At 48.4% G+C, this 22,944-nt stretch overlaps 1 protein-coding gene across 1 annotated transcript; it reads left to right on the plus strand.

Annotated features, from left to right (window-relative positions):
- Positions 1–1,423: 1,423 nt before the first annotated feature.
- FBH1 (F-box DNA helicase 1) lies at positions 1,424–22,898 on the plus strand (the record flags this gene model as incomplete). Its single annotated transcript, XM_084306418.1, has 21 exons — positions 1,424–1,436; positions 1,556–1,723; positions 2,792–3,333; positions 4,616–4,746; positions 5,115–5,250; positions 5,492–5,682; positions 7,609–7,725; positions 9,269–9,363; positions 10,698–10,866; positions 11,504–11,732; positions 12,467–12,554; positions 13,158–13,244; positions 14,415–14,551; positions 15,059–15,158; positions 15,718–15,839; positions 17,807–17,882; positions 18,755–18,952; positions 19,458–19,580; positions 20,154–20,260; positions 21,097–21,222; positions 22,299–22,898. The coding sequence occupies 21 exons, from the start codon at positions 1,424–1,426 to the stop codon at positions 22,398–22,400; spliced, it is 3,057 nt and encodes a 1,018-aa protein (XP_084162544.1). The 3' UTR covers positions 22,401–22,898.
- Positions 22,899–22,944: the final 46 nt, after the last annotated feature.

Genomic DNA, 22,944 nt, shown 5'->3' on the forward strand with positions numbered 1-22,944 from the left:
TAGCAACGGGGTTGTTGCCATGGCAACGGGGGGCACCTAGCAACGGGGGAGCGGGGCGGGGGGGGCCTCGCCCGGGGAAGGGGTTTTGGGGGGGGGGGGGGGGGGGGGGCAGAGGCGGGGTTGCCATGGCAACGGGGGGGGTCCCTGGTTTTGGGGGGGGAGTTTGGGGTTGGGGGGGGGTCCCTTGGGGATGGGGGGGTGGAATTTGGGGACGGGGGGGTTGGGAAAGGGGGGTGGTTGGGGATTTGGGGGGATTTGGGGGGTTTGGGGAGGATTTGGGGAGGATTTGGGGATTTTTTGGGGGGGATTTGGGGGATGTTGGGGGTTCCTTGGGGATGGGGGGGGCTTTGGGGGATTTGGGGGGCTTTGGGGATGGGGGGGGGATTTAGGGAATGGGGGGGAATTGGGGGAACCTTGGGGGTTGGGGGAATTGGGGATTGGGGGGGTCTTTGGGGATTGCGGGGGCTCCTTGGGGATAGGGGGACCCTTGGGGGATGAGGGGGGGTCCTTAGGGATTAGGGCAGCCCTTAAGGATGAGGGGGGGGGCTCAGCAATAGGGGACCCTTTAGCAATAGGGTCTGTGGCAATAGGGTCCTTGGCAATAGGGTTAATAGGAAGGAGGGGGCTTCTCAATGGGGGGGCTCCTTTGCAGCAGGTCCCTTGGCTATAGGGTTTTTTTTGGGGGGGTCTCAGGGGGGTCCCTCAGCTATGGGATGAGGAGGGGGCAGCCCTGAGGCATCGCCGGGGCCTTGGGGAAGGGCAAAAGCAGGGAGCCCTTTGCTCTTTGTTTTGGCTGAGGTGCCGACAGAAAAATGTGGGGAAAAGGGGAAAAACGCAGTCAATTTGAAGCCCGGAGGGGCCTCGTCTTTTAGCCCTGGGCTTCTGGGATCGAGCCTCACGTCGTGATCCTGTCACATCGGGGTTTTGATGTCCAAGGCTTGGGGAAAAGAGGTTTTGCCCCCATCTTTCACGAGGCCCTGTGGGGTCTGAGCTCCTTGGCTCTGATATTCGGAAGAGAATCGGGGTCCTGCCGTGCTCTGTGCCATTAAAAACGCCCGATTTTGAGCAAAAACCACCAGTTTTAAGCATTTGCCCCCCTCGCTCGCGGCCTTCCTCGCCTTTCGTTGTCGTCCCACTGCGGGGAGCTCGGCCCCACAGGGCTGAATTGGGTGAAAAGGAGGAAAAAAATACAAAAAAAGGGGAAACCTGCTGCCCCTCGGCTCCTGCTGCCGATTGCCAGAAACGTTTCACTGCCAGAAACGTTTCACGGGAGCTTATCCCCTGCAGCACAGCAGGAATTAAGCCGGGGTGAGGGCAGCGAGTGCTTTCGGTTTCCTTTTGTGCCTTTTCCATCAGTGTTTGCCCTCCTCTCGCTATCTGGCCCCGTAAAGGAGAAGAGAGGAGCCCCAGCAGATTGCAACAGATGCAAGGCCTTTGTAGGATCCCTCTGCATCCCGCTGTCGCTTTGCATTTCCACAGCCTTCTTCAGCCACCATACTATGTTTTCCTCTTTGCTAACCCTTTTTTTTCTCCTCCTCGCATGCTGGCAAAGCAGTGAAGCGAGGCAAAAAAATACACTTCACGGCTGGCGACTGCAGAGCCCTCGCGCGGAGTGCTGAAGGTTTGTCCTCCCTGACACAGCCCTTGAGCCAAAATCACAGCAGATGTCGAGACATCAGCAAAGGTCTCCAGCCCAGCCAGCGGGGAAGGAGGCATCAGAAAGGTAGGTTGCTCGCAAGCCCTCCGAAACCGAAAGGATTTGGGGTGAAAAACGTCAGTAAGGTGGTAGCACAGAAGGGTTTTGGGGTCAGCCGTCGTCGGACTCTTGCTGATGGAGGGTAACGCCAGGCGAGGTGAGTTCAAACAGGACTGGGAAATCACTAGGATAGCTTGTTTTTAGGCAGCACTTTGCAAATGAGACCTCTTTAATTCATTTCTTCGTCAGCATTCCGAAATGAAACACGTTAAAATCAGCAGGAGCTGCTTGGGATTTCTTTTTATTCCCAAATTTCCTTTTAGCTAAGCGTCAGGATATGTGGCAGACCAGGAGGAGGACAGAAGGAATGTTCCTGGTGCTGATAAATTTAGTCAGTGGGCTACACAGGCTGGCTGGCAGAGAAAAAAGGGAGAAGCTGCTGAGAGCATTCCCTTCCCGAGTTTTGCTTTCCTTTTTGGTCTCCAGCGCTTTCTGGCCTTGCCGCCAGGAAGTCTCTGGTAAGAAAAGTTTATCTCTTAAAAATATTTCTCTCTTAAAAGCCTCGGTATCTTATCCTGGGATAGAAGCAGCCCGACACGGGCTTGGTGCTGGGATCTTCTCCTGGTGCAGAGCAGCAGCCAAACCCCAGAACCCCCAAATCCTCTCCGCGGGGCTGCTCTCAATGAGCTCTTCTCCCAGTCTGTGCTCATGTCTGGGATTTCCCTGGCCCAGGTGCAGCACCTTGCACTTGGCCTTGTTGAACCTCATTTGGTTCCCCGGGCTCACTTCTTCAGCCTGTCCAGGTCCATTTTTTTTTTATTAATCAATTTTTCGTATCCATTTTCTCATCCATTCCACCCAGCACCAGGTTATGTGGCCTGTGAGACAGATGAATCTCATTCTGTTGACTTTCATAGGCTGCCAGAGAAACAATTTGAAGCTGGAGACTTCACCTGTAATAAAATCATCTATCTCTGAGCTGGGAAATAACAATTTCCTTCCACAGCCTCTGGTTTCCTCCTTAGTTTGGTCAGGAGCAATGTGCTTTGTGCTATTTCTGATGCTTCGCTGATGCTTCTCCTCCTCTTTCTGTAGCCCAGTGGCAGCAGAAGAGCATCACGGATTACTTCAAGATCTCCCAGACACAGCAAGTACATGGGGAAAAGAACGAAAGAGTGAAGGAAGAGCTGCTGGACCCCGTTTTCCTCGAAGCTGATGAGTCTTTCAGCAGCGTCTCCACTTTGCTGGAGGCCAGTGGAGATTCATCCTCCTTCCTGGAGGACGACGACTTTGTATCTGCTCCCAGGAAAAGCTCCAGAAAACGGCCTCGGTCCTCCGCAGCTGCAGGCAGACCCAAGAGAGAGCACAATTTATGGGGTGAGCTTGAGCAGAAGCCAGGGATTCGTCCCAAACGTGCCCAAATCAAGCACGAACTCGACGACGACGAAGTGGAGCCCATCCCTGATGCACACTACGGGCTCCTGGGGACTCGCAGCTGGGAGGTGCCTCGGGGAAGCATCGAAGATCTCCCCACTGAAGTCCTGAGGAGCATCTTCGCTTTCCTGCCGGTGACTGACCTGTTTCAGAGCGTGAGCCTGGTGTGTCACTGCTGGAGGGATGTAGTCAGCGATCCGCTGGTAAGCCCTGCCTTGGGCCTGTCCTTCTCTGCTGCTCTGTTTTTTCTCAGTGTTGTGGCTTCACGGGTTGCTGTAGGTGCATCCCTGCTGTGTCTGTCTCTCCTAGTCCCTTTAATTCCCTAATGCCCACATCCTTTCCGTCCTTTCTTATTCAATTTTTGGATTTTTTTTGGCCTTCAGGACTGCAGCGAATACCTCCCCAGATGACATCTCAATACTGGGGTAACTTTCCTTGATGCTTTCTCCCCTTACATGGAAAAAACATCCTGTGGAACTCCCCCAAATCCCCTTTCACCCTTTTCTGTGCAGTTTTTTTTTTTTGTTTGTTTGTTTCCTGACAGGGATCATGCAGGAAATTCTGCATACAGACTGGGCCATGTCCCTTCACAGCCAGAGTCCATCACAGTCCCCAGCCTGTGTGCGTCTCTGCGTGTGTGGTGTCAGTGGTAGTTAAATAATTTTACAGGAACGGCCTTTAACTCTGTTTTTACGGAGCTTGGTTCATCTGCAGTCAATGCCATCACGGTACAAACGATCACAAACCCTCTGGCTGTTTTTTTGGGGGCAGCAAAGATCTCAGTGTTTCACTTATAAACCTCCAGCTCGCACAAAAAGGCTGTCTCAGCCTCATTCGGAGTGGTGGGGGACTGGCCACAGCCCACGTTTTTTGTAGGGTGCCAAGTGCTTCTGATAAATCCGAGTGCACAAGGTAAGATGCCAAGCAGGAGGCGTCCTGCACTCGTTGCTTTCCCAGCACAGCACGCAAGCTCTGAGCCTGAACGGCCAGCAAGATGCTTAGAAAACACGTGCAGTGAATTCTCCTTGTGCTCAAGTCCTCTCCCAAGGCTGCTCTTTGTTTTGTAACAGCCTAAAAGGCATCACCCTGTTGTTTTTTTCGGAAGAAATCCAAGCAGCAGTGTGTAGGGCTTCATGGACACGTGGATTTTAAGGTCTGAAACCTCTCTCAGAGCAGATCTGCACAGCAGTGCTGGAAATACCTTCATTCCTATAAGAATTGGACGTTTAAAACCAAACTGATGTCACCTTGTTCCCTTAATTCTAGAAAAAAACAGCCTTTTATAGACATGTTGGCAGTCTACGAGGAGCAAGCTCTTCTCTCTTTCCTTCCCCATCTCATGCTAGGTGCCCATTTCCATCAGGCTACAGGGACTTGTTGAAATTGGGGTCCTCTTTGGACGTCACGTTGGTTAGCTTATTGCCAGAAAAGCCTCTTTTTTGGTGCTCTGGGGTGAAAGGTGATGATTTATGTTTCACATTCCAGTTCATTCCCTGGAAGAAGCTGTACCACCGGTACCTGATGAAGGAGGACGTGGCCCTGTGCACGGTGGAGCAAATCTTGCAGGATTTTGCCATAACAAAGCAGCATGGAGGGGCTGTTTTGGGGCTGATCAGGTAAGTCCACTTCAGCGCTTGACTTTGTAGCTGTAGATCCTCCGGCCTCTTTGCTTTGGGTCTTGTCCTGTAAATCGCCAGAAGAGAAACAGGTTTGTCTTCTAAACAGATAGATCTACAGAAATATGATGAAGGAGGGATTATTTTAACAGCAGAAATCACCAGGGGTGGTATAGAATTAGGTAAAAAAAGTGCCACCTTCTTCCTCTTCTTTGCTGAGAGCTCAGGTAACGAGCTTGGCTGCCAGCACCCGACAGGCGAATCCCCAGCGAAAAAAAATCGTGTTGTTTTGCTTTGGAGAGGGCATTTTCCTGTAAGCTCACTTGGTAATGCTTATTTACACACGCTGCTGCTCCCGTTCTGTGCAGGTACGTCTCTGCCATTCCCACCAACAGGAAGGTGGATCCCAGCGTGGTTCTTCCACTCCTGAGGAGTCACCCCCTCTTCTCCAAGGCTGAAGTCTGCATCGCCAACACGCTGCCACACTTACAGAGCAGGACGGGGGTAGGTTTAACAGTTATTCCTCTCCTTCATCCCCAAAAACTGCTTTGAGGTTATATCTGCCCTCTCACATTTAGAAATTTTCCTTCTGGAGTTTTACTCTGTGCTGTTCAGGGTGACCAAAGAGAATTTAACTATTCATCATGGCACAAGTATTTTTTTTTTTTGAGTTTGAAGCAGGGTTTACTTGTCTCTAAAGGCTCAAAGCTTTTTGCTTGGTCTTCTTTGGCGTTTTCTGTACCAGCCTGAACACGTGTGGGCCATCATCACAGCGATGGTGCTTTTCTCCGACGGCGTCCGCGATATCCAAAAGCTGATAGCGTGTCTGCAGAGACCCTGCTCTGCCCTGTCCGTCGTCGACGTGACCGAGACACTTTACTGCATAGCCACGCTGCTGTATGCGATGAGAGAGAAGGGCATTGCCATCACGAACAGGTGAGGAGTGGAGAGATGCTTCCTGCCTGACTGCCCCTTTCAAGGCATGGCAATATGTGATGGACGCAGTGAATATATGCTCGTGGGCAATTCTCTTCCTGGTGGCTGGGGCTCTCCAGTTTATGCAGTTTCTCAGGAACATTGTCTACAACCACAGCTTTCTGTAGGAACGTTTGGGAGCGTTGCCTTTAGATCCGCTTTGATTCCTGGACTGTTTCAAAGTCCACTTGTTTTTCAGAAGAAAAACACGTTTCAAGCCCATTTGTTTATTCAAGAAAAATAACTTTGTTTTCAGAGACAAAAGCAGATTTCAAAGCAACTGTAGGAATTTCTGCTTAGAATTAGATATGTATCGGTTAAAACAATGCATTTAGTACTTTCTTGAGACTAGTTACTCTCTTCTGCCTTCTTAAATGAATCATAGAATCATAGAATGTCCCGAGTTGGAAGGATCATCGAGTCCAACTCCTGACACTACAGTTCCCCTGGGCCCTCAGTGCCTGTGCTTAGCAGTCTCCATTCTGCACCTTCTGGCCACAGAGGTGCTTCTAAATGCAGGTCAGAGCCCACAGGTTGCTTCAGAATTGCAGTGAGGGTGAGGTGAGGATTAAGGACACACATAAATTCGTGTAAGACTGGAAAGGAACTGCACTGGAAAACAAATCTATAGCTAGAAAGACGACAGTTCTGTAAGTTGCCCTCTGCAAGTTCTAGTCCGGCCCGAGTTGACACAGCAGAGTTCATCCTCTGCTTGATCATGGGCCATGTGCTCATGCGAGACCAACCAGGGCAATCAGGGTGCTTGCTTGGCCTCTCAGTGACTGCTAATTGCTGGCTAAAATCATTAACTTGAGCAAACGTGGCAGACAGAGGGCGTCCCTCACCAGTAGTCAAAGTCACCCACATCCCGTCTCCATCTCCTTGAACAGCCTACACCAGGAGAAATATGAATGACCACCTCTCTTCTGCCATTATCTCTTCAAACCACACCGGGTTTGTGATTTTAAGGAGGAAAAATGGCTTTGAGGGACTGTCTGGGACCTATTTGCAGCTCCTAGAGCTACCAGTGAGTCTTGAGCATGCAGGTCACCTAATGTGAGACCCAAAGTCTGCGAATCTGTCCTAGAGGCTGGCCCAGGGTGGCAACTTGTAGGTCCCAGGAGCAAAGCTGCACTAAAAGAGTTAAACCACAGTAGTGCCAAGCCTGACATAGGACAGTGAACTTAATTTAAAACCACCAAGTCTCTGGGCTGCTCTCTGCAGTAACAAAGCCCCACGGAGCATTCTCAGGGGTAGCACAATTGGATGAAATAATTATATGACAGTTCATCAAATTGTTAGATTTTAGAGGTCTAAACTGGCCCCAGATTCTCTCTCAGGCTGCCCCGGACTCCTGCTGATGGTGGTTTGGCAGAACACAAAGATTCTGTGGACTCTGCTCCCAGTTCTGTGGACTCTGCTCCCAGTTCATGTTTCTGTGACAGAGCCTGGAACACAAACTTTGCAAACCCCAATCAGGAGCAAGGGAGAGGCCACGAACAGAGCTGTCCCCACAGTGCCTTTGCAGTCACTTTTCAAGGTAGCACTAACTGCATTTTAAATTAGTAATATTGGCTTTTGCAACTCACAAAAGCACTCGCTGGAGCCTTCCTCCTGCAATTTGTTCTAGCGTTGTCTCAGATCTTGCTGCCTGATGCACTGGGGTATCCTCAGTGCTGCACAGTGCAAGCAGCAGAAGACTTTCTAGTGAGCTTAAACAGAAAAGCTGTTGGCTTTTTCCCTTTGGAAAAGAGTTTGGGTCCTACCAGATGCAGGCACTTTGCTGGAAAAGTATTCACGATGCTGGCGTCTTTCAGGTGGCTGCAGAAGTTTAATTTCTTCCTGATGATTTCCCAGTGATGGATTCCCTTTTTTCCTTTCTACCAGGATCCATTACAATGTTTTCTACTGCTTGTATCTGATGGAAAATGCTTCTGTAACTATGCCACAGATGATACAAGAGGAAACATGGTCTTCACAGTGCAGACAGGACTTCTGGACCAGGTAATGATGCTGTAGGTGGTCCCAGAAGGTCACTGCTGGAATGGTGAACCCTGGATGTGGAGCAAACATCTCCTGGCAAGGCCTAGTTGACAAGACTCCAAGATTCCTAAGGATTGGTACAAAACCTTGTTCTACTCCTTGCCATCTTCTGCTTGAATTCTTAGAGGAAAAACAGAGGCAGACCTTAAATCTGGAAAAACTACTGAATTTAGAAGTCTGTATTAACCGACGGGGCTAGGTGTTGGTGGAACACAGCGAGGGCTACTGAAATTTTGCACAGCCTTAATCACCCCAAAACGCCTTCCCAACTCATGGCTCTCCCTGAGATGAGAGGCCTTGGAAAGAGGAGAGAATTCATGCTTTAATTTTAACAGCCTGTTCCTCTGGAAGTGCAAGCTGCAGCCGTGCAAAACGGGGGCTGGCTTGCTGGTGATGTTACTGTAGTGCAAGTAACGTGGGGTTTTTCATAAGAATGTTGTTTTTTTTGTGAATTGGAGGAAGGAAGACACCAGCTGCAGGATATTGAATCAGCTCCTGTTTTCTGGATTTTGTTGGATAACTGTTATTTATTAACTGTTATACAGGTGCTATAAATTATCACTGCTACCTAGGAAGGAAGGGCAGGTAGGAGCCAAACAGTTTCAGGGCCTGCAGAGAACCAGGCTTGATGCCCCTTCTGTTGCAGTTATCCTGGGCTGAGTCACTGAGCCTCCTTGTCCTCATCCCCAGTAATATCTTCATCCCTCACAGAGGCCCAGCAAAGATAAACCCTATAAAATCACTGATGTTTTAAGGTGCAACACTGATATGAAAAAGAAAAACCCAACAGATGTTGGGTTTCATTGCATCTTGGTTTCCCAGCCCTTTCACTCTTTCCTTTGTCTTTTTTTTCTGAGCAGAAATTTGCTCGTTCCATAAAAAAAAGAAGTCCTGGGGGCTGCGAAATGTCAAGGACACTTAAAGGAGGCTTTCAGCCCTTACGCATCCTATGGGGGAGGCCCTGAGAGGAGCTGGTTCGTGCTGTTGGCTGATGACAGGTTTCAGAGCTTTATGAATAAAACAATTGCACTCCAGCTGGAAGTGCTGAATGCCTTTCTAAACATTAATCAAAGCTCTCAACTCCCGTGTGAGGCAGGGGTAATTGATGTCCTACGCTGAAGAATACGAGAACAATTTGAGATACATGCTCCTAAAAGCAACAAAACACCCCAAACACAAGTTGCTGTTTGTTTTCAATGAGACTACGCCGACGAGGTGCCCAATTCATTCTGAAAGCATGGCTTAGGGCCCTTGAGGAGATTTTTTCCTAAGTAACCTTCCACGAGGTTTACTTTTTAGTTCTGCACTCTCCAGGCTTTTCTTTCTCAGTGGAAGGTGCTGCTTTTCTCACTTGCACAATGGCTTTAGTGCCACATTCCTGTTTGTGGGGTGGGATAAACCACTTCTGGGTTTCCTTCTGCTGTTAGCCAATTTGGTTTTGGGGTAGGATTTTTCTTCTTAATTCCTTTTGCTCCTTGGTGTTTTCTTTCTTTTCATTTTTTAGCAGTTTGTCCGAAGTGAAACTGACTCACGAACAGCAAAGGATTTTGAATCACAAAATTGAGCGTGGTCAAGTGGTGAAAATTATGGCATTTGCAGGTAAGAGCCAGAAATTAGGCTGTAAGAATAAGCACGTAGCCTCTGATTCTACTCCTTCCCTCCCTGCTTCTTCTGTCTGGTGGATGTCAGGGGATCAGCCTTACCTTTAACCACTGCAAAAATCAGAGGAAGCTTTTTTTCAGAGAAATAGGAACCGTGGTTACCACTGTGCAAGCTGCTTAAATGCCGTGGTGGGGCACAGTGCTGGAAACGAGCGTGTGAGCACTGTTGATGACTGCCCAGAGCAGGATGTCAGGAAGCCAGGAGAGGAGAAGCGACTCTCCACGTGTTGCTTCATCGTGTGCTGAGTCTGGTTGACGGTGTTATTGTCTGCAGGCCACTAGACGGAGTCCTTCTTACTTGGTCAGACTTAGCACCTCTGTAGGAGCAACACAAGCCAAGAAATCGTCTGCACTTGCACTCTGGTTTGAAAAGGGGAATCTCTAAAAATCAAGGAAGCTTATTTAAAGAGAAAAGGAGAATTAAACCATCTCCTTTCACCTGCAGTTTCCTTTAAAGACACCACGCTGAGGGCTCAGAGCTAATTCCTGTTCTCTGCCCAGTTACACACGCAGCTAAGCAGCACAGTACAGAAGCCTCCACTGGTGGTTTCTGATGTCTGGAAAAAGCCATGAACTCTTGACGATTCCTGTGTAACTGCAACAAGGCAGAGCAGAAAAAGAGCTCGAGGAGCTGCTGGCAAGAAGTATAAAGCCTTGTAACCCTTCTCCAAATGTGAGGATCCTCGTGAAAAGGCCTGTTAGCTAAATGCAATCCAAAGGATGCCTTAGAGTGAGTGATGCCGTGGCAGAAAAGCTGAAAGTGTTTCTGCATTTATGCTCTGCGTACAAGGTCTTGGAAGCACCAGATCCTTCTCTATGGGGTCCACCAAAGATTTTGTGTCAAATTCAAACGAGAAACATGGTGGAAATACACTTTCGGTACTGTTCATTTCGTGGTCTGGGCTGTATCGCCCAAAAGAAAGGAACCCATAAATCTTTTAAAAGAGCAGTTCTAACATTTCGCTTACCAAGCTTTCTCCCAAAGGAATCGGTATTTTCACTTGCGCTCAGAATTCTAGAATATTGGATAGCAAAATGCTTATTTTTTAAAAGCTTTTTGGCTGCAGGATGTAATTTTTTTCAAAACCGCTCTGCTCCACGGCTTCTGCTGATTTCATTTGAGGCAGCGAATAAATTCCCATTAGCTGCACAAACAGCCCTGCTGTGCCACTAGGACAGCAGGGGAGGGGGAAGGTAAAGCTGCTAAAAGGTGGCCGGGTTCGTTCGTTCATCCCTGTTGATGATTTTTGGTTACCCTCCTCTGTTCTCCAGGTACAGGAAAGACCTCGACTTTGGCCAAGTACGCGGAGAAGTTTGCCGACCTCAACTTCCTCTACGTGTCGTTTAACAAAGCTGTAGTGGAGAGGGGAAAATCTGTCTTCCCCAGAAACGTCGTGTGCAGGACTTTCCATTCATTAGCGTTTGGGAGCGTTGGCAAACAGTGAGTGGGGATTTTCGATTCCTTTGCTGAAGACCAGGGGAGAAGGGAATAACATGGCAGGAAAGGAAGGTCTGGTTGTGAAGTAATTATCCACGACTCAAGGAAGCAAAAATAATGGCAGGAAGCACTTGATTTCTTTTACCTGTCTCACTCAATTAAGACTCTTAATTGCCTTGTGAGTCAGTGGCAAATCCATTTTCTAAACTCAGCTTTTCTTCAGCAGAGAAGGGGATTTTATAACCCGAGTTGTTCTAAGGACTCAGTTTCCAGCACCGCCAGCACTTCTGTTGGGGCATCTCTGCTGCAGACAGAAGGGAAAACGAGCCGTGGCACAAAAGAGGAGAGGAATCCTCCTGCCTGGCTCTGGAAACAATTCATAATTGCTGGGGTGAATGATGGGAATGGCTCTGGCTTGACGTTTCGTCTATGAAAATCTATAAAATAAAAGAGTTTGTGCTTCCTTCTGGAATACAGTGAGGATAAATTGGTGCAGATTTTTTAGATGTTCCATTACTAGGTTGAAGTGGGGTATATAAAACAGCTTCTCTACGTATTAGTGTGCAACATGACCTATCTTTTCCAGTAGGCTTTCCGTGTATGTTTCAACATCTCTTATTTTTTGTCGTCCGTGGCACAGCTATAAAGAAAAAGGCAAGCTGAACGTGTCTAAGCTGACAGCTTACACCATGAGCTTCCTCATCCAGAACCGTGAGGGACAGTCTCGGGTCATAAGAGGAAAAACAGTCTTGCAGACCCTCCAAAACTTCTTTTCCTCTTCAGATGACGAGATCTGTGAAGAGCACACTCCTATTTGGTTCATAAACACCCATGGAGAGAAAAAACTTGTCACCCAACGAGAAAAGGAGGTAAGTACCCATGAGGAAAGAAGAGTCGGGCTGCGCTGTGACATTGCATGTGAAGATGATAAACGTTTCTGTCGTAATTTTGATATGCAAAGCCAAAGCCAAAGATTCTAATCTGGAGTACAAACATCCTAACAAGTCTTAAGGGACTGGTGTTGTGGACAACGTGGGCTGGAGTCGTGGAGAAAATAAACCTTTCTGCTCTGACTTGGAAACAGCTGATCAGATCCAGCCCAGCTGGCACAAATCCAGTCTGCAGTTGTTGCTGCTGGCAGGGAATGAATTATAAGCCTCAAAATATTAAATACCTTTAAACACTTTGAAAGCCATGCAGGGAAACCCAAATAAACACAAGGTCTGTGCAAGTGTACAGAAGGCAGGGGGTCTTGTATCGTTCTGTCCTAATAGCTGGACCAAAGAAATGTTCTTTTCAGGAGGCTGCTGCTGGAAAAGACTGCTATGGGGAGAAGTTAACTGGTAGTGAAACTAAGGAGAAATAGGAGGAGAAAGGCTTCGGAGAATTAGACATGGATAAACCACATTTTAAGCCAGTAGGAAAAGTTTAATTAGGAAGTTGTCTGGAAGGAGGGAAGGGATTCGGGAGGGAGATTGCATTTAAATGCTGCAAGCTGATAGCTTGCCTGTACCAGCTACTCCACCATCTCAAGGGCTGCTCTGCCTGGACTATTTTTCTGCTTAAAGCAAACTATCCTGACCTTTCTGTTTACTTTTTCTAGATCAATGTGGAAGAAGCAAAAGAGATATGGCGCAACATGAAGGACCTGAACGGAGATGTAGAGAAGAAATACAAGATCACTTGTGATGGTAAGAGAGTACAGATGTCAAATAAGCCTTCAGGTGAAGGGCAGTGATACAAAACTGAACAGATACGTGCAAAAAAGTGCAAAATTCCTGTTCAACTGCCACTAGCTCACCAGGGAGCCCAAATCAGGCCTGAAGGCAGGAGGTTTGTGCTTTTCCTATTTGGCCTCAGAGTTAGTGGAACTCTGGACGTGTCAGACTGGCAGCAAAATCATGGAAGTTCTGTGTCAGGCAGTGGGCAGATGAGTGCTAACAGAGGGAGTGCTTCTTGCTGACACCAGCACATCCTTTCCTCTTCTTGGCATCTATGAGATAGAGCCAGAGGTGGCTTGTACTGGAGAAAACCTTCTTTCTTGTCATCTTCTTTGTGCAATTAAGTCATCAGCATAGCTGCCTTCCACCGGTGTGGTCAGGCTGCTCTTTTTTACTTTATTTCATCCTTCACGCAGCCAACGAGGGACAAGCAACATCTGGGAGCAACAGAATTTTGCAATCCTCCTAAATGTCATGTCCAAACAAGGGGCAGGGCCAGAAGATGCTTTTTTTTTTAAGAGATCATGACAAGCAGATGAGCTTCTCACTGACGTGTTTTGTTCTTTCTCTCAGGTTATTTGAAACTCTGGCAGCTCAGTAAGCCTCAGCTTTCAGACTATGATGCCATTTTTGTCGATGAAGCACAGGACTGCACCCCAGGTGAGTGGTGGCAGGAGAGCTGCAGCCTTCCCAAGCACCTTTACGTGCAGCATGTTCGTGTGCTCAGGAGGGTGGGTGTGAGAAGTAGCACGATTAAAGAACTTCTACATTTAAACATTATAACTGCCCCTTCACTCGGTCCCAGGTCCTTGCAAATTGAGTAAAGCAGCTTGCAGTAGCAGCAGGGTTCAGGAGAACATATGCAGCAGCAGAGGGGCAGTAGCTTTTAATAGCTTTGGGCATCCAGACATGCCATCCAGCCCGTTTTGCTAGTGCTTTGCACAGAAAAAGAAAATTCACAACAACAACAACAAAAATTGCACAGACAAAAAAATGAAGATTGCACAGACAAAGAAATGCACAAGTTAATTGCTCACCACTCACCAACCAGTGGCCACTTGGTCCCTGAGCAGCAGCAGCCCCCTCAGCTTTATTGTTCAGCATGACATCTTACTGTATGGAATGTCCCTTTGGCCAGTTGGGGTCAGCTGTCCTGGATCTGTCTCCTCCCAGCTTCTTGTGCATCCTCGGCTTCCTTGCAGGGCGGTCGGAGAAGCTGAAAGTCCTCGATTCACTGCAAGCACTGCTCTGCAACAACTAAAACATGGGCGTGTTATCAGCATTATTCTCACTCTAACCCCAAAACACAGCACCGAGCCAGCTACTAGGAGGAAAATTAACTCTCTCCCAGCCCAAACCACTGAGCCATGTAGCAGAAAACTGTTGGCTTTCTTTGCCAGAGATGAGAAGAGCAGCTCCCCGTTGTAAACACAGGTTGAATTGTTTCTGCCAGGGGATGTAGGTGGACTGAATTGTGTGCCAAGGAACACAGGAAGGGGGACAGAAGATGTTTTGGTGTTTTCAGCAGCTGTTAGGCTTCATCAGACCATCTGCACATGTACTCTGTGGACGTAGGGACTGGGAGGATTTGGCTGTGCTTTCACAGCTGTGCGTGATGCAGGGCTAAAATAGTGGGAGGATGCTTGCAGAGCTGCACAATTCCCTTTGCTGCTCCCCAGCTCGCTTTCTCCTGCAGCTGTGCTGATCTCATCTTAAACGCTGTGCGTTGTGAGGAAAGGGATCTCACCTTGATGCAGGCACACGATAATTCACAGTCCCCTCTTGCTTCGTGGGCAGGCTCCCCTTTCATGCTCTGATGTTTTCCTGCAGCCATCGCGGATATTGTGCTCTCACAGACGTGCGGGATAATCCTCGTAGGAGACCCTCACCAGCAGATCTACAGCTTCCGAGGTGCCATCAACACCCTCTACACCGTGCCTCACACCCACATCTACTACCTGACCCAGGTAAGATGAGGATTTGCTGCTCTCTTTCTCTGGTAGGATACCAAATGCAGTGGAAAATGTCTCATACCCTTCTTCAGAAGGCATTTAGCTGCCAGGCTTCTTGAGTCCACCATCGTGGAGTATTTGCTGCTCCTGGATTAGTGGGGTTACTCTTCAAACTCTGCACCCAGTGTGCCTCTTACTGGGGCGATCCCACCTCGTCACTAGGAAGGGCGTGTGGCTTGAAAAATGGGTAGTGGGATATTGTTTTTTTGGCCTGATTAGCAATGCAGCTACACAATTTTCACAGCTAACATCAGGGAGGAACCTTTAGGACTCTTCGCAGAATGAATTGGATTAAAACAAGGCAGCCTGGAATGGCTGGGGGGGGGATTTCGGTGCTTTTTCTAAGAGAAATATTGTCCAGAAGGTTGGTAGAAGTTGTATGCTCCATATATTGCAATACTTTTGGAGGTTATAACAGCTTCTTCTTTTCCTGCTTTCTGTTTCCTTCCCTTTTCCACGCAGAGTTTCAGGTTTGGTCCTGAAATAGCTTACGTTGGAGCAACCATTCTGGATGTCTGCAAGAGCGTCAGGAATAAGACATTAGTGGGTGGAAACCAAGAGGGTAAGCTGTGTCGGTGTCACCTCTGTGCAATGCCTGCGAGTCCCAGAGCTACCAAAGCTTAGAATCACAGAATCCCAGAATGGTTTGGGTCGGAAGGGACTTAAAGCTGATTTAGTTTCAACCCCCTGCCATGGCAGGGACACCCCCAGGGATGGGGCACCCCCAGCTCCTCTGGGCAGCCTGCACCAGGGCCTCACCACCTCATAATAAAGAATTTCTTTCTAATATCTAATCTAAATCTCCCCTTTATTAGATTAAAGCCATTCCCCCTGCCCTACCCCTACCCCCCGAACACAGAGTTCCTCCTGCAGCCCCTTCAGGCCCTGGCAGCCCTCTGGGAGCTCTCCCTGGAGCCTTCTCCTCTCCAGGCTGAGCACCCCCAGCTCCCTCAATCTGTCTTCAGAAGAGAGCTGCTCCAGCCCTTTGATCATCCTTGTGGCCTCCTCTGGACTCTCTCTAATAAGCCCATTTTAGGATTAATCCCGATTTACGAGAACCTTTGTTTTTTAAATATCCAACTTTCCAACTGCCCTGGCTAACTGGGAATTTCTTTGCGCAGGTGATGTGAGAGGCAGCGTGAAAGGGAAGATAACAATGCTATCACGGAGCAATTTTAATGTGTTCGAGGATGCTGTGAAGCTTACTGGGAGACAGGGGCAGATTAAAATACGCGTGATTGGGGTAAGGAGAAATTGCCACTGCATCTTTTATGTCCCCAGGCCTGTAGCAGTGACACTTCTGTAGGTCTTGAAATAAGTGTGGCCGCTGTTGTCCTTAGCACCCAGGTTTAAAATTAACACTCAAGGAGAAAGCCTGGTTATTTGGAGCAGCTGTTCCTCAAACCCATGCAAGCGTGGCTCCCTTTTTAGGCTCGTCTGTCTGTGCGGTGTGGCCTCTTATTTCATCGGGTTCAAATGAGGCAGCAGCAGCTCCAGTCTGCTGGACAGGGCGAGGGAAGAGAGAGACATGGCTGCAACACGTCGCTGCGACTATTTGCATGAGATGAAGTGCTGCTAATTGCTTTTGGCTGCTGGCAGCATCGCTGTGATCCTCTATTAGGGAAATAAAATCAGCTCTAATTGCAGACTGAGTGTAAGCACCCTCCTCGGCTTTGCCAGCAAGGAAAGGCAAGCTGTGCCCTGAGAGAATAAATATTTTTCAAGCTCTCTTGTGAGACAAAGACAGCGGTTGAAGGTGGAGGTGACCCTGGGGCTGGTAGATGCAGTGATCACTCCTAATTTCCAGTCCTGCAGTGGGCTGGTCCCAGGCTCGATATACCCAGGAAAGCCTGGGTAAGCTGCTTCGCCAGCCTTGCTGGTGAGGGGAGTTGGGATTTCCAGCAATGCTGAACATTAAACCCTCAAGGAAGCTAAGCTGAGGCTTCACCTTCCTCTGATTTCTGTCCCTTCCATTTCACTTTTATTTCTGCATCAGTTTGAGTGTTAATGTTCTTCAATCCACATGTTTCTGGAGGAGTTCAGCATCTAGAAGGCAAACGTATTTGATAATAAATCTAAAACTGAATAAATTGGAGTCATTCTCATAGGGTCTTCATTAGAAACAGGCAAAATTCTGATCTTGTAAACTCTGTGGGTTGAGATATCACCTCTGAAAGATTCACTGGAAAGCTCAGAGCATTGTAGCTTCGCAGTTCTGAGGTCTGCACTGAATTTTCATCTGAATCTCCGCAGTTCTGAGGTCTGCCCTGAATTTTCATCTGCAAAAAGCCCCCATGTATCTGAAGCAGGAGTTCGTGTGTGCAAGCCTGCAGAAATTCACACACTTATATTGCAGGGACGTTTTAACAATGCTCCCCATTTCAGAAGCGTCAGAAGAATCCTTAGCCTTCAAACTCTGAAACACAGATAGCTGTGATTTAATCTGAAATGTTGCTCTGCACCTAGAAATGTGAAAGCACAGAGAATGAACAGCTGTCCTGGTGCTGAATGTGTTTGAGGAAGAACCTGGTGTTCTGAATTTTAGAATTTTAGGCTGATATTTTAAGTTCTTTTTTTTTTTTCTTTTTTTTTCTTTCTACTGGGAAGTTGCATTTTGGAATTGAGGAAATGCTTGCGCTGACTGCTGCCCTGCAGCAAAATTATTCCTTGCAGTTTTAGCTGTTGGGGAGTGAGAAGTGTGAGTTCCGACTGAGGCCTTTGAGAGAACAAGACAAAAGAAACTGAGAAACAAGGAGGGGGAAATATTTACTGTCCGAAAGCAAATATTGCCAAAGCAAAGCCTTTTGGTTTGGTTTACATTGCTAAAACATCTACAGGCAGTTTATCAAGCTCGTCTTCCTTGTGGTGGTCCATTGTTTGAGGAAAGAGGCTGCAGCTGGCTCCTGCAGAACAACATCAAGTCCGTAGGGCAGGAGCATTTACAGCACAACAGATTTCTCAAGTTTGTTTTAACAAAGCCACGCGCAGCTATTAGAAGGTAAAACGAACAAAAAGTTAAACTTTTTGTTAGTGAAAATTCTAGGAATGGTTTTCCCTCTGCATCTTCAACACGTTTCCTTCATTCCTCTTCACGTCAATAACCACTGGGCCTTGTTGGCTTATCTAGAAATCTAGGCAGCACCTTTACTTGCGTATTTTAAAACAAATTGTTTTGTTTTTTTGACTTTTTTTTTCGTTTTCTTTTCACAGGGGCTTGCCAATTTTGGCCTGAGCAGAATTTATGATATTTGGAAGCTCAGTCAACCTGCAAATAAGCGGGAGGAAGGTGAGTACCTCCTCAGCCTTCTTTCTGTGAGCCTCCTCTCCAACAGCCCTGATGTCTCAGTGCTCGCTAGGGCAGTGGGAGGCTTCGTGGTGTTTTATTTTATATTTCCTCAGGCCGATGTGGCCTGGCTGGTGTTAATACCAGAGAGGCAGAACCTTGGGGATCTGTGTCACGCAGCCCTCTGCAGTTCCCCTCTGCCATGCCTTGAGTGCAAGAGACCGATAGACTGCTATAAACTGAGAGGTTGGGGTTTTTTTTTGCCTTTTGTTTTCTGATTTAATTTCATTTTTCATTTGTCAAAAGGCTTTTCCTGTTTGGTTTGTTAATTGTTGATTGTTTTTCTTTTTTTTTTTTTTTTTTATATCTATAGCCTAGTTTGTCGAATCCTCTGTCACGTGGTTCCTTTTCTCTCGTGGGTATCATTTAGGAAATGAGTCATTCATTTAAAATCTCCCCCTGCCTTGGCAGCGATTTGTGTGGTTTTTCTTGTTATGTACGGAGCAGGGAACAACAAATGATCAGGGGTATGGGAATCACACCCAGAATCACAGAATTTCTAGGTTGGAAGAGACCTCAAGATCATCGAGAATGATTATATACATATCATTACTGGGTCTGGAGTACGAGACACTTGGAAAACTCTTCTCCATCTGGGTAAAAAGAGGGAATAACATGGGTTGGAAGGGCCCTAGGGCTGCCTCTGCTTTGAGACCCTGCTCCAGGCTGTGAAACTCCCATCAGGGCCTTTCCAGCCTGCTCAGTTTTTCCCCTCAAGTGTGATTTTTTTACTCCAAAATATGATCAGAAATCAAAAACGCCTTTTATTATGTGTGCCTGTAAAGTAAACGTGTCCTCTTCTACGTTCTCCTCAGCAAACCTTGTCATAAATGACCCCTTCATCAGAAGATGGGAAGGAACCGGTGGCTACATCGGTCTGAGGGACTACGCAACGCACGTGGATGACAAGGAGCTGCAAGTGAAGATTGCAATAGTGGAGAAATACAAAGAGCGGATTCCTGAGCTGGTGCAGAAGATTGAGAGCTGCCACGTGTCACGAGAAGCTGCGGCAGGTAAAGCCGAGCCGTGTCTTAGAGAAACAAACTCAGTTGGTTTCTTTTTCACTCCAGCTTCAGTGCTGAATCCACCTCATTCTGCACAGAGGCTGCGTTTGGGTTAAGCCAGCCTTTTAGGGAGAAAAGGGGTAGAACAGCAGCTTTCGGGGTACATTTGGGGCTCCAGCTGGAGTTCGGGGAAATAAATCTGCCACCAAAGGATTGCTTAAGGCGGCTTTGCTCGATTTTGCAAATAAAGCTTAGGATGTGGCATTTTCTGCAGATAGAAAGCCCCGGGGCTTTATTCTCTTTTCGTGATTCCTGTTGGAGTTGCCCTGCAACTTTGCTGACTCAAATTTGGGACTGGGAGGGCGGACAAAGCCATCGTGCTGAAAACTCATCAAATAACGAGCGCTCCTCTTCGGGAGCTGGGGCTGCGGTTCTGGCTTGTGAGCTGAAGACACCGCTTTGGCTGCGGCGACTGATGTTTTGCCCTTCTTGTCCCTGCTCTGATTCCTTGCAGATTACCTAATAGGCACCGTCCACCAAGCCAAAGGCCTGGAGTTTGATACGGTGCTGGTTGCAGATGACTTTGTCAGCGTGCCGCAGGCCGTTCGCGATGGCAGAACAATAAACGCCCTTATCGGTAAGGGGACACCTGCTAGGGGCACCCATCCTGACCTGGAAGTGGGAAATAAAAGTGTGCTGCTGCTGCTGGTCCTGCAAGGCCGTGCCTCTCAGCTGCTGCAGTGACACGGGCTGTGCTGGTGCTCGCTGCTCTTGTGGTTTCCTCCTGGCAGCATAGAGGGACCGCGCTTGGGAAAGACACTCCTGTCTTTTGGCGTCACAAAGGAAAAGCTTTGGGAGAGCAGCTCTCTTCCCAGTAATTAGAAAGGAGCCAGCAGAGCAAATCTAGCTCAGCTGATGACACAGAAACTCCCCCAGTGCTGAGTCTGTGCCTGGGGAGGTGGAGAAATGCGTAGCTGCTCCTCTGGGCGTGCAGAGTCCTGCCCTTACCTCAAGGGGAGAAGGTGAAACAAAGCCAAAGCTTTCAGTGGTGCCCAGAACTGCACAGCAAACCCAGGAGGGTGCTGCTCTGCGAGCCCGTGCTCTCCCAGAGCATGGGGCGTCCTTCCAGGAGCGCTCGCTGAAGCAGCAGAGTGGCAGAGCTGTTCATTCATGTTTTCTGGAGCCACCGGTTATCTTTCCTCCCATCTAGGCATGTATCCCGAGGATGAATGGAACCTGCTCTACGTGGCGGTGACACGTGCAAAGAAATGTTTGTTAATGTCAGAGTCCCTGAAGATTATTTTGGCATTGGCTGGGGTAAGCGAAATCTTTCCAAAGTAAACAATTCCTTGAAAAGGGAATTTGGGGCCCCGATACCTGCGCTTCGCAGCACGCTGCAAGCTTTTTCTGAGAGCTGGAGCAGTGCCTCAGCCTCTGCGTGCATTGCAGAGGCAGAGCAGGCAGCAGGGAAGAGCAAGTTCCCACTGTCCCTGTAGGGTTTGGGGTCTGGAGTTCATTCTACAAGTGACAACATCTTGGGCAGTGCTGCCGATTTGAAAAAGCACCGAGAGAGCCAGCACCCAGTCCCTATAAAATCTGCTCGTCTCTCATCATAAAATTTGCAGGGTCCATGTGTGGTGGAGGAGCATTAAGTGAGCTTCATCCTCGTCCTAAGGTTCTTGCTGATGGTCGACTGTGACTTCCTGGGTTGTGCTGTTGCAGACAAACAGCTGAGGACGCTTTTTGTCCTCGTTTCCCACTGTGTTTTTGGTAGCAAGGCACCAGCTTGCAGCGGTGCAGCATTTTTCCACAGTCCTTTTGGGTGTTGTCTTCCAAGGAATCTGCCTTCTTATCTCAGCACAAGCGTGTAGGTTCCCTTTTCTGTCTGCCAACTTCCTTCCTTTTCCAGCTTTCACTTCCTTCCTTGAAAGCTGCCATGAATTCTGCTTGGTTTTGTTGCCAATGTTTTTTTTTTTTATTATTATTATTTTTTATTTTGTCACTGGGATTTGGGGTGTTTTTTTGTTTCTTTGTTTTTTTAATAAGCCATGTTGCAAGTCACTTCCCAGGGGGGTTAAAAAAATAAATTGATTATCTGTTCCAGTCTCTCAGCTCCCTGAAAATGTTGTTGTTCCCCTTTTCTTGTTCCTTAGGAGCATTTCCTTCGAGTGGAGCTGTTGAGCAAGGCTGAGGACAGGGCCGCAGTCACCTGTTCTGTGCCAGAGTGCACGCAGCCCCTGCCGTCTGGGCTGGCTGTGAAGAAGCTGCCTTTGACTTACGTACGTCTCCTCCCATCTCCTCTCTGCTTCTTGGTCTTGGCCAAACCCTCCGAGGGCCTCTGAGGTGGTGTTTAAATGAGAAGCCTTCACAAGCTGCTCCTTGTCACGGGGTGGCCGCGCTCGGTCACTGCTCTGAGTTGTGACAAGGGACAAATTTGGAGCTAAGCTTGCGTGGAAGTGAGCAGGGAACACCCCGTGGCTGCATCCTGTGGTTCAGCCCCTTATTTCTGCTCACAGCTCAGTCTTTTAATTGGGGACGACTTCCTCAGTGCATGATTCAGGGCAGTGGTGAGGTTCCTGCAGAGTCTCTTAAGTCTTCACCTCTTCTAATTTTGATCTCAGGTGGAGCCAGTTGGGGGTTTTGTCGTGTCACGGCCCATTTCTTCCTCTGCAGAGGCCGTCAAACACCCACCTAGAGATTAGCAGGTCACCCTTTGTCCCTGCCAGTGGCCGTACGTGAACTGGCGAGAGGGTGGCAACCTGAGTTTTGCGCCCAGTTTTGGTTTCAGTTCCACTTTGTGGCTCTGGGCTTGGTCCTCACCCAGCGCCTCTCCGAGCGCCAGGATCTGCGGGCACAAGGTGAATCCGGTGGAGCTCCACGGCTGGGACAAGAGACAGCAGATGGCTCCAAGCCATCAGCAGGGGATGTGACCCTAAAAGAGGCAAGCTGACTGAGATGGGCTCGGCCTCGCTATCAGCTCCTGGCTCGCAGGCAGGATTCGCTCCCCAGCATTGCAAGGAGCCATGCACGTGTCCGGGGTGAGATCACAGAACCACAGAATCGTAGAATATTTATGAGAGGAGATCACAGAACCGTGGAATTGTAGAATCATAGAATATTTACCGAGGAGATGCCAGCTGGCAGCCTCCTGCTTCACCAGAGAAAACCTCAATGAGGACATCTGGTTGCAGCTGTTGAGCAAACTGCCCCAGAATGGATTTCTTTTGCAAGGGAGGTGGCAGGAGATACTTTTAGGCACATCCCTGATGTCTTCCCTCATCCCTGGACGAGGCTGGGAGCAGAGGCTGCGCTCCTCCAGCCGTAGCATCCTCTTAACTCTCTCTTTCCCTTGCAGAGCAATGACAGCAGGGATGCAGGTGGGTACCTTTGCTACTCGTGTGCATGGAAACATTTTGGAACCATGACATCTCTGGTCGTCCCAGCACTTCAGCAATAACACATCCCAACGTAACGAAGCCTTCCAGCTCCGAGAGCCCTTGCTTCACCCTGAAGCCATTCTGGGTGCAGGACACGGCCGGTTTTCACATCCACGCTCCTTATCAGGTGGACATTGGGAGCAGGATTTTGCACCAGCTCCAGGAGGAACCTTCCAGGATCTCTGCAAGGAGGTGCAAGACTTTTTCTCAAGCCCTGCCTTGTCCTCCAGGGGCTGGTCAGCATGGCCTGCATCATTGCACAGATTATTCACAATGTCAACTCTACTGGACAGGACTGCTCTTTTTTTAATTTGAGCATTACCATCCATTCCTCTGTCACCAGGAAAATGTGACAAAGCTGCTGGGATTTTCCTGACTCTTCCATCACATCACGCCTCGGGAAAATCCTTCGCACCCAACAGAAGAGGAACGTGATGCCAAAAAGTACCCAGCGAGAAAGCTTTTATTCCTAGAAAAGGAACCTTTTCCTGCAGCCTGCTTTAATGGGGAAGTTTCACTCTCAGCTCTGGATCAGTGGGGAAGAAGGAAATCAGTCACAACTGC

The sequence above is a fragment of the Netta rufina genome (assembly GCF_964035555.1).
Source record: "Netta rufina genome assembly, chromosome: 1".
Classification (NCBI taxonomy): domain Eukaryota; kingdom Metazoa; phylum Chordata; class Aves; order Anseriformes; family Anatidae; genus Netta; species Netta rufina.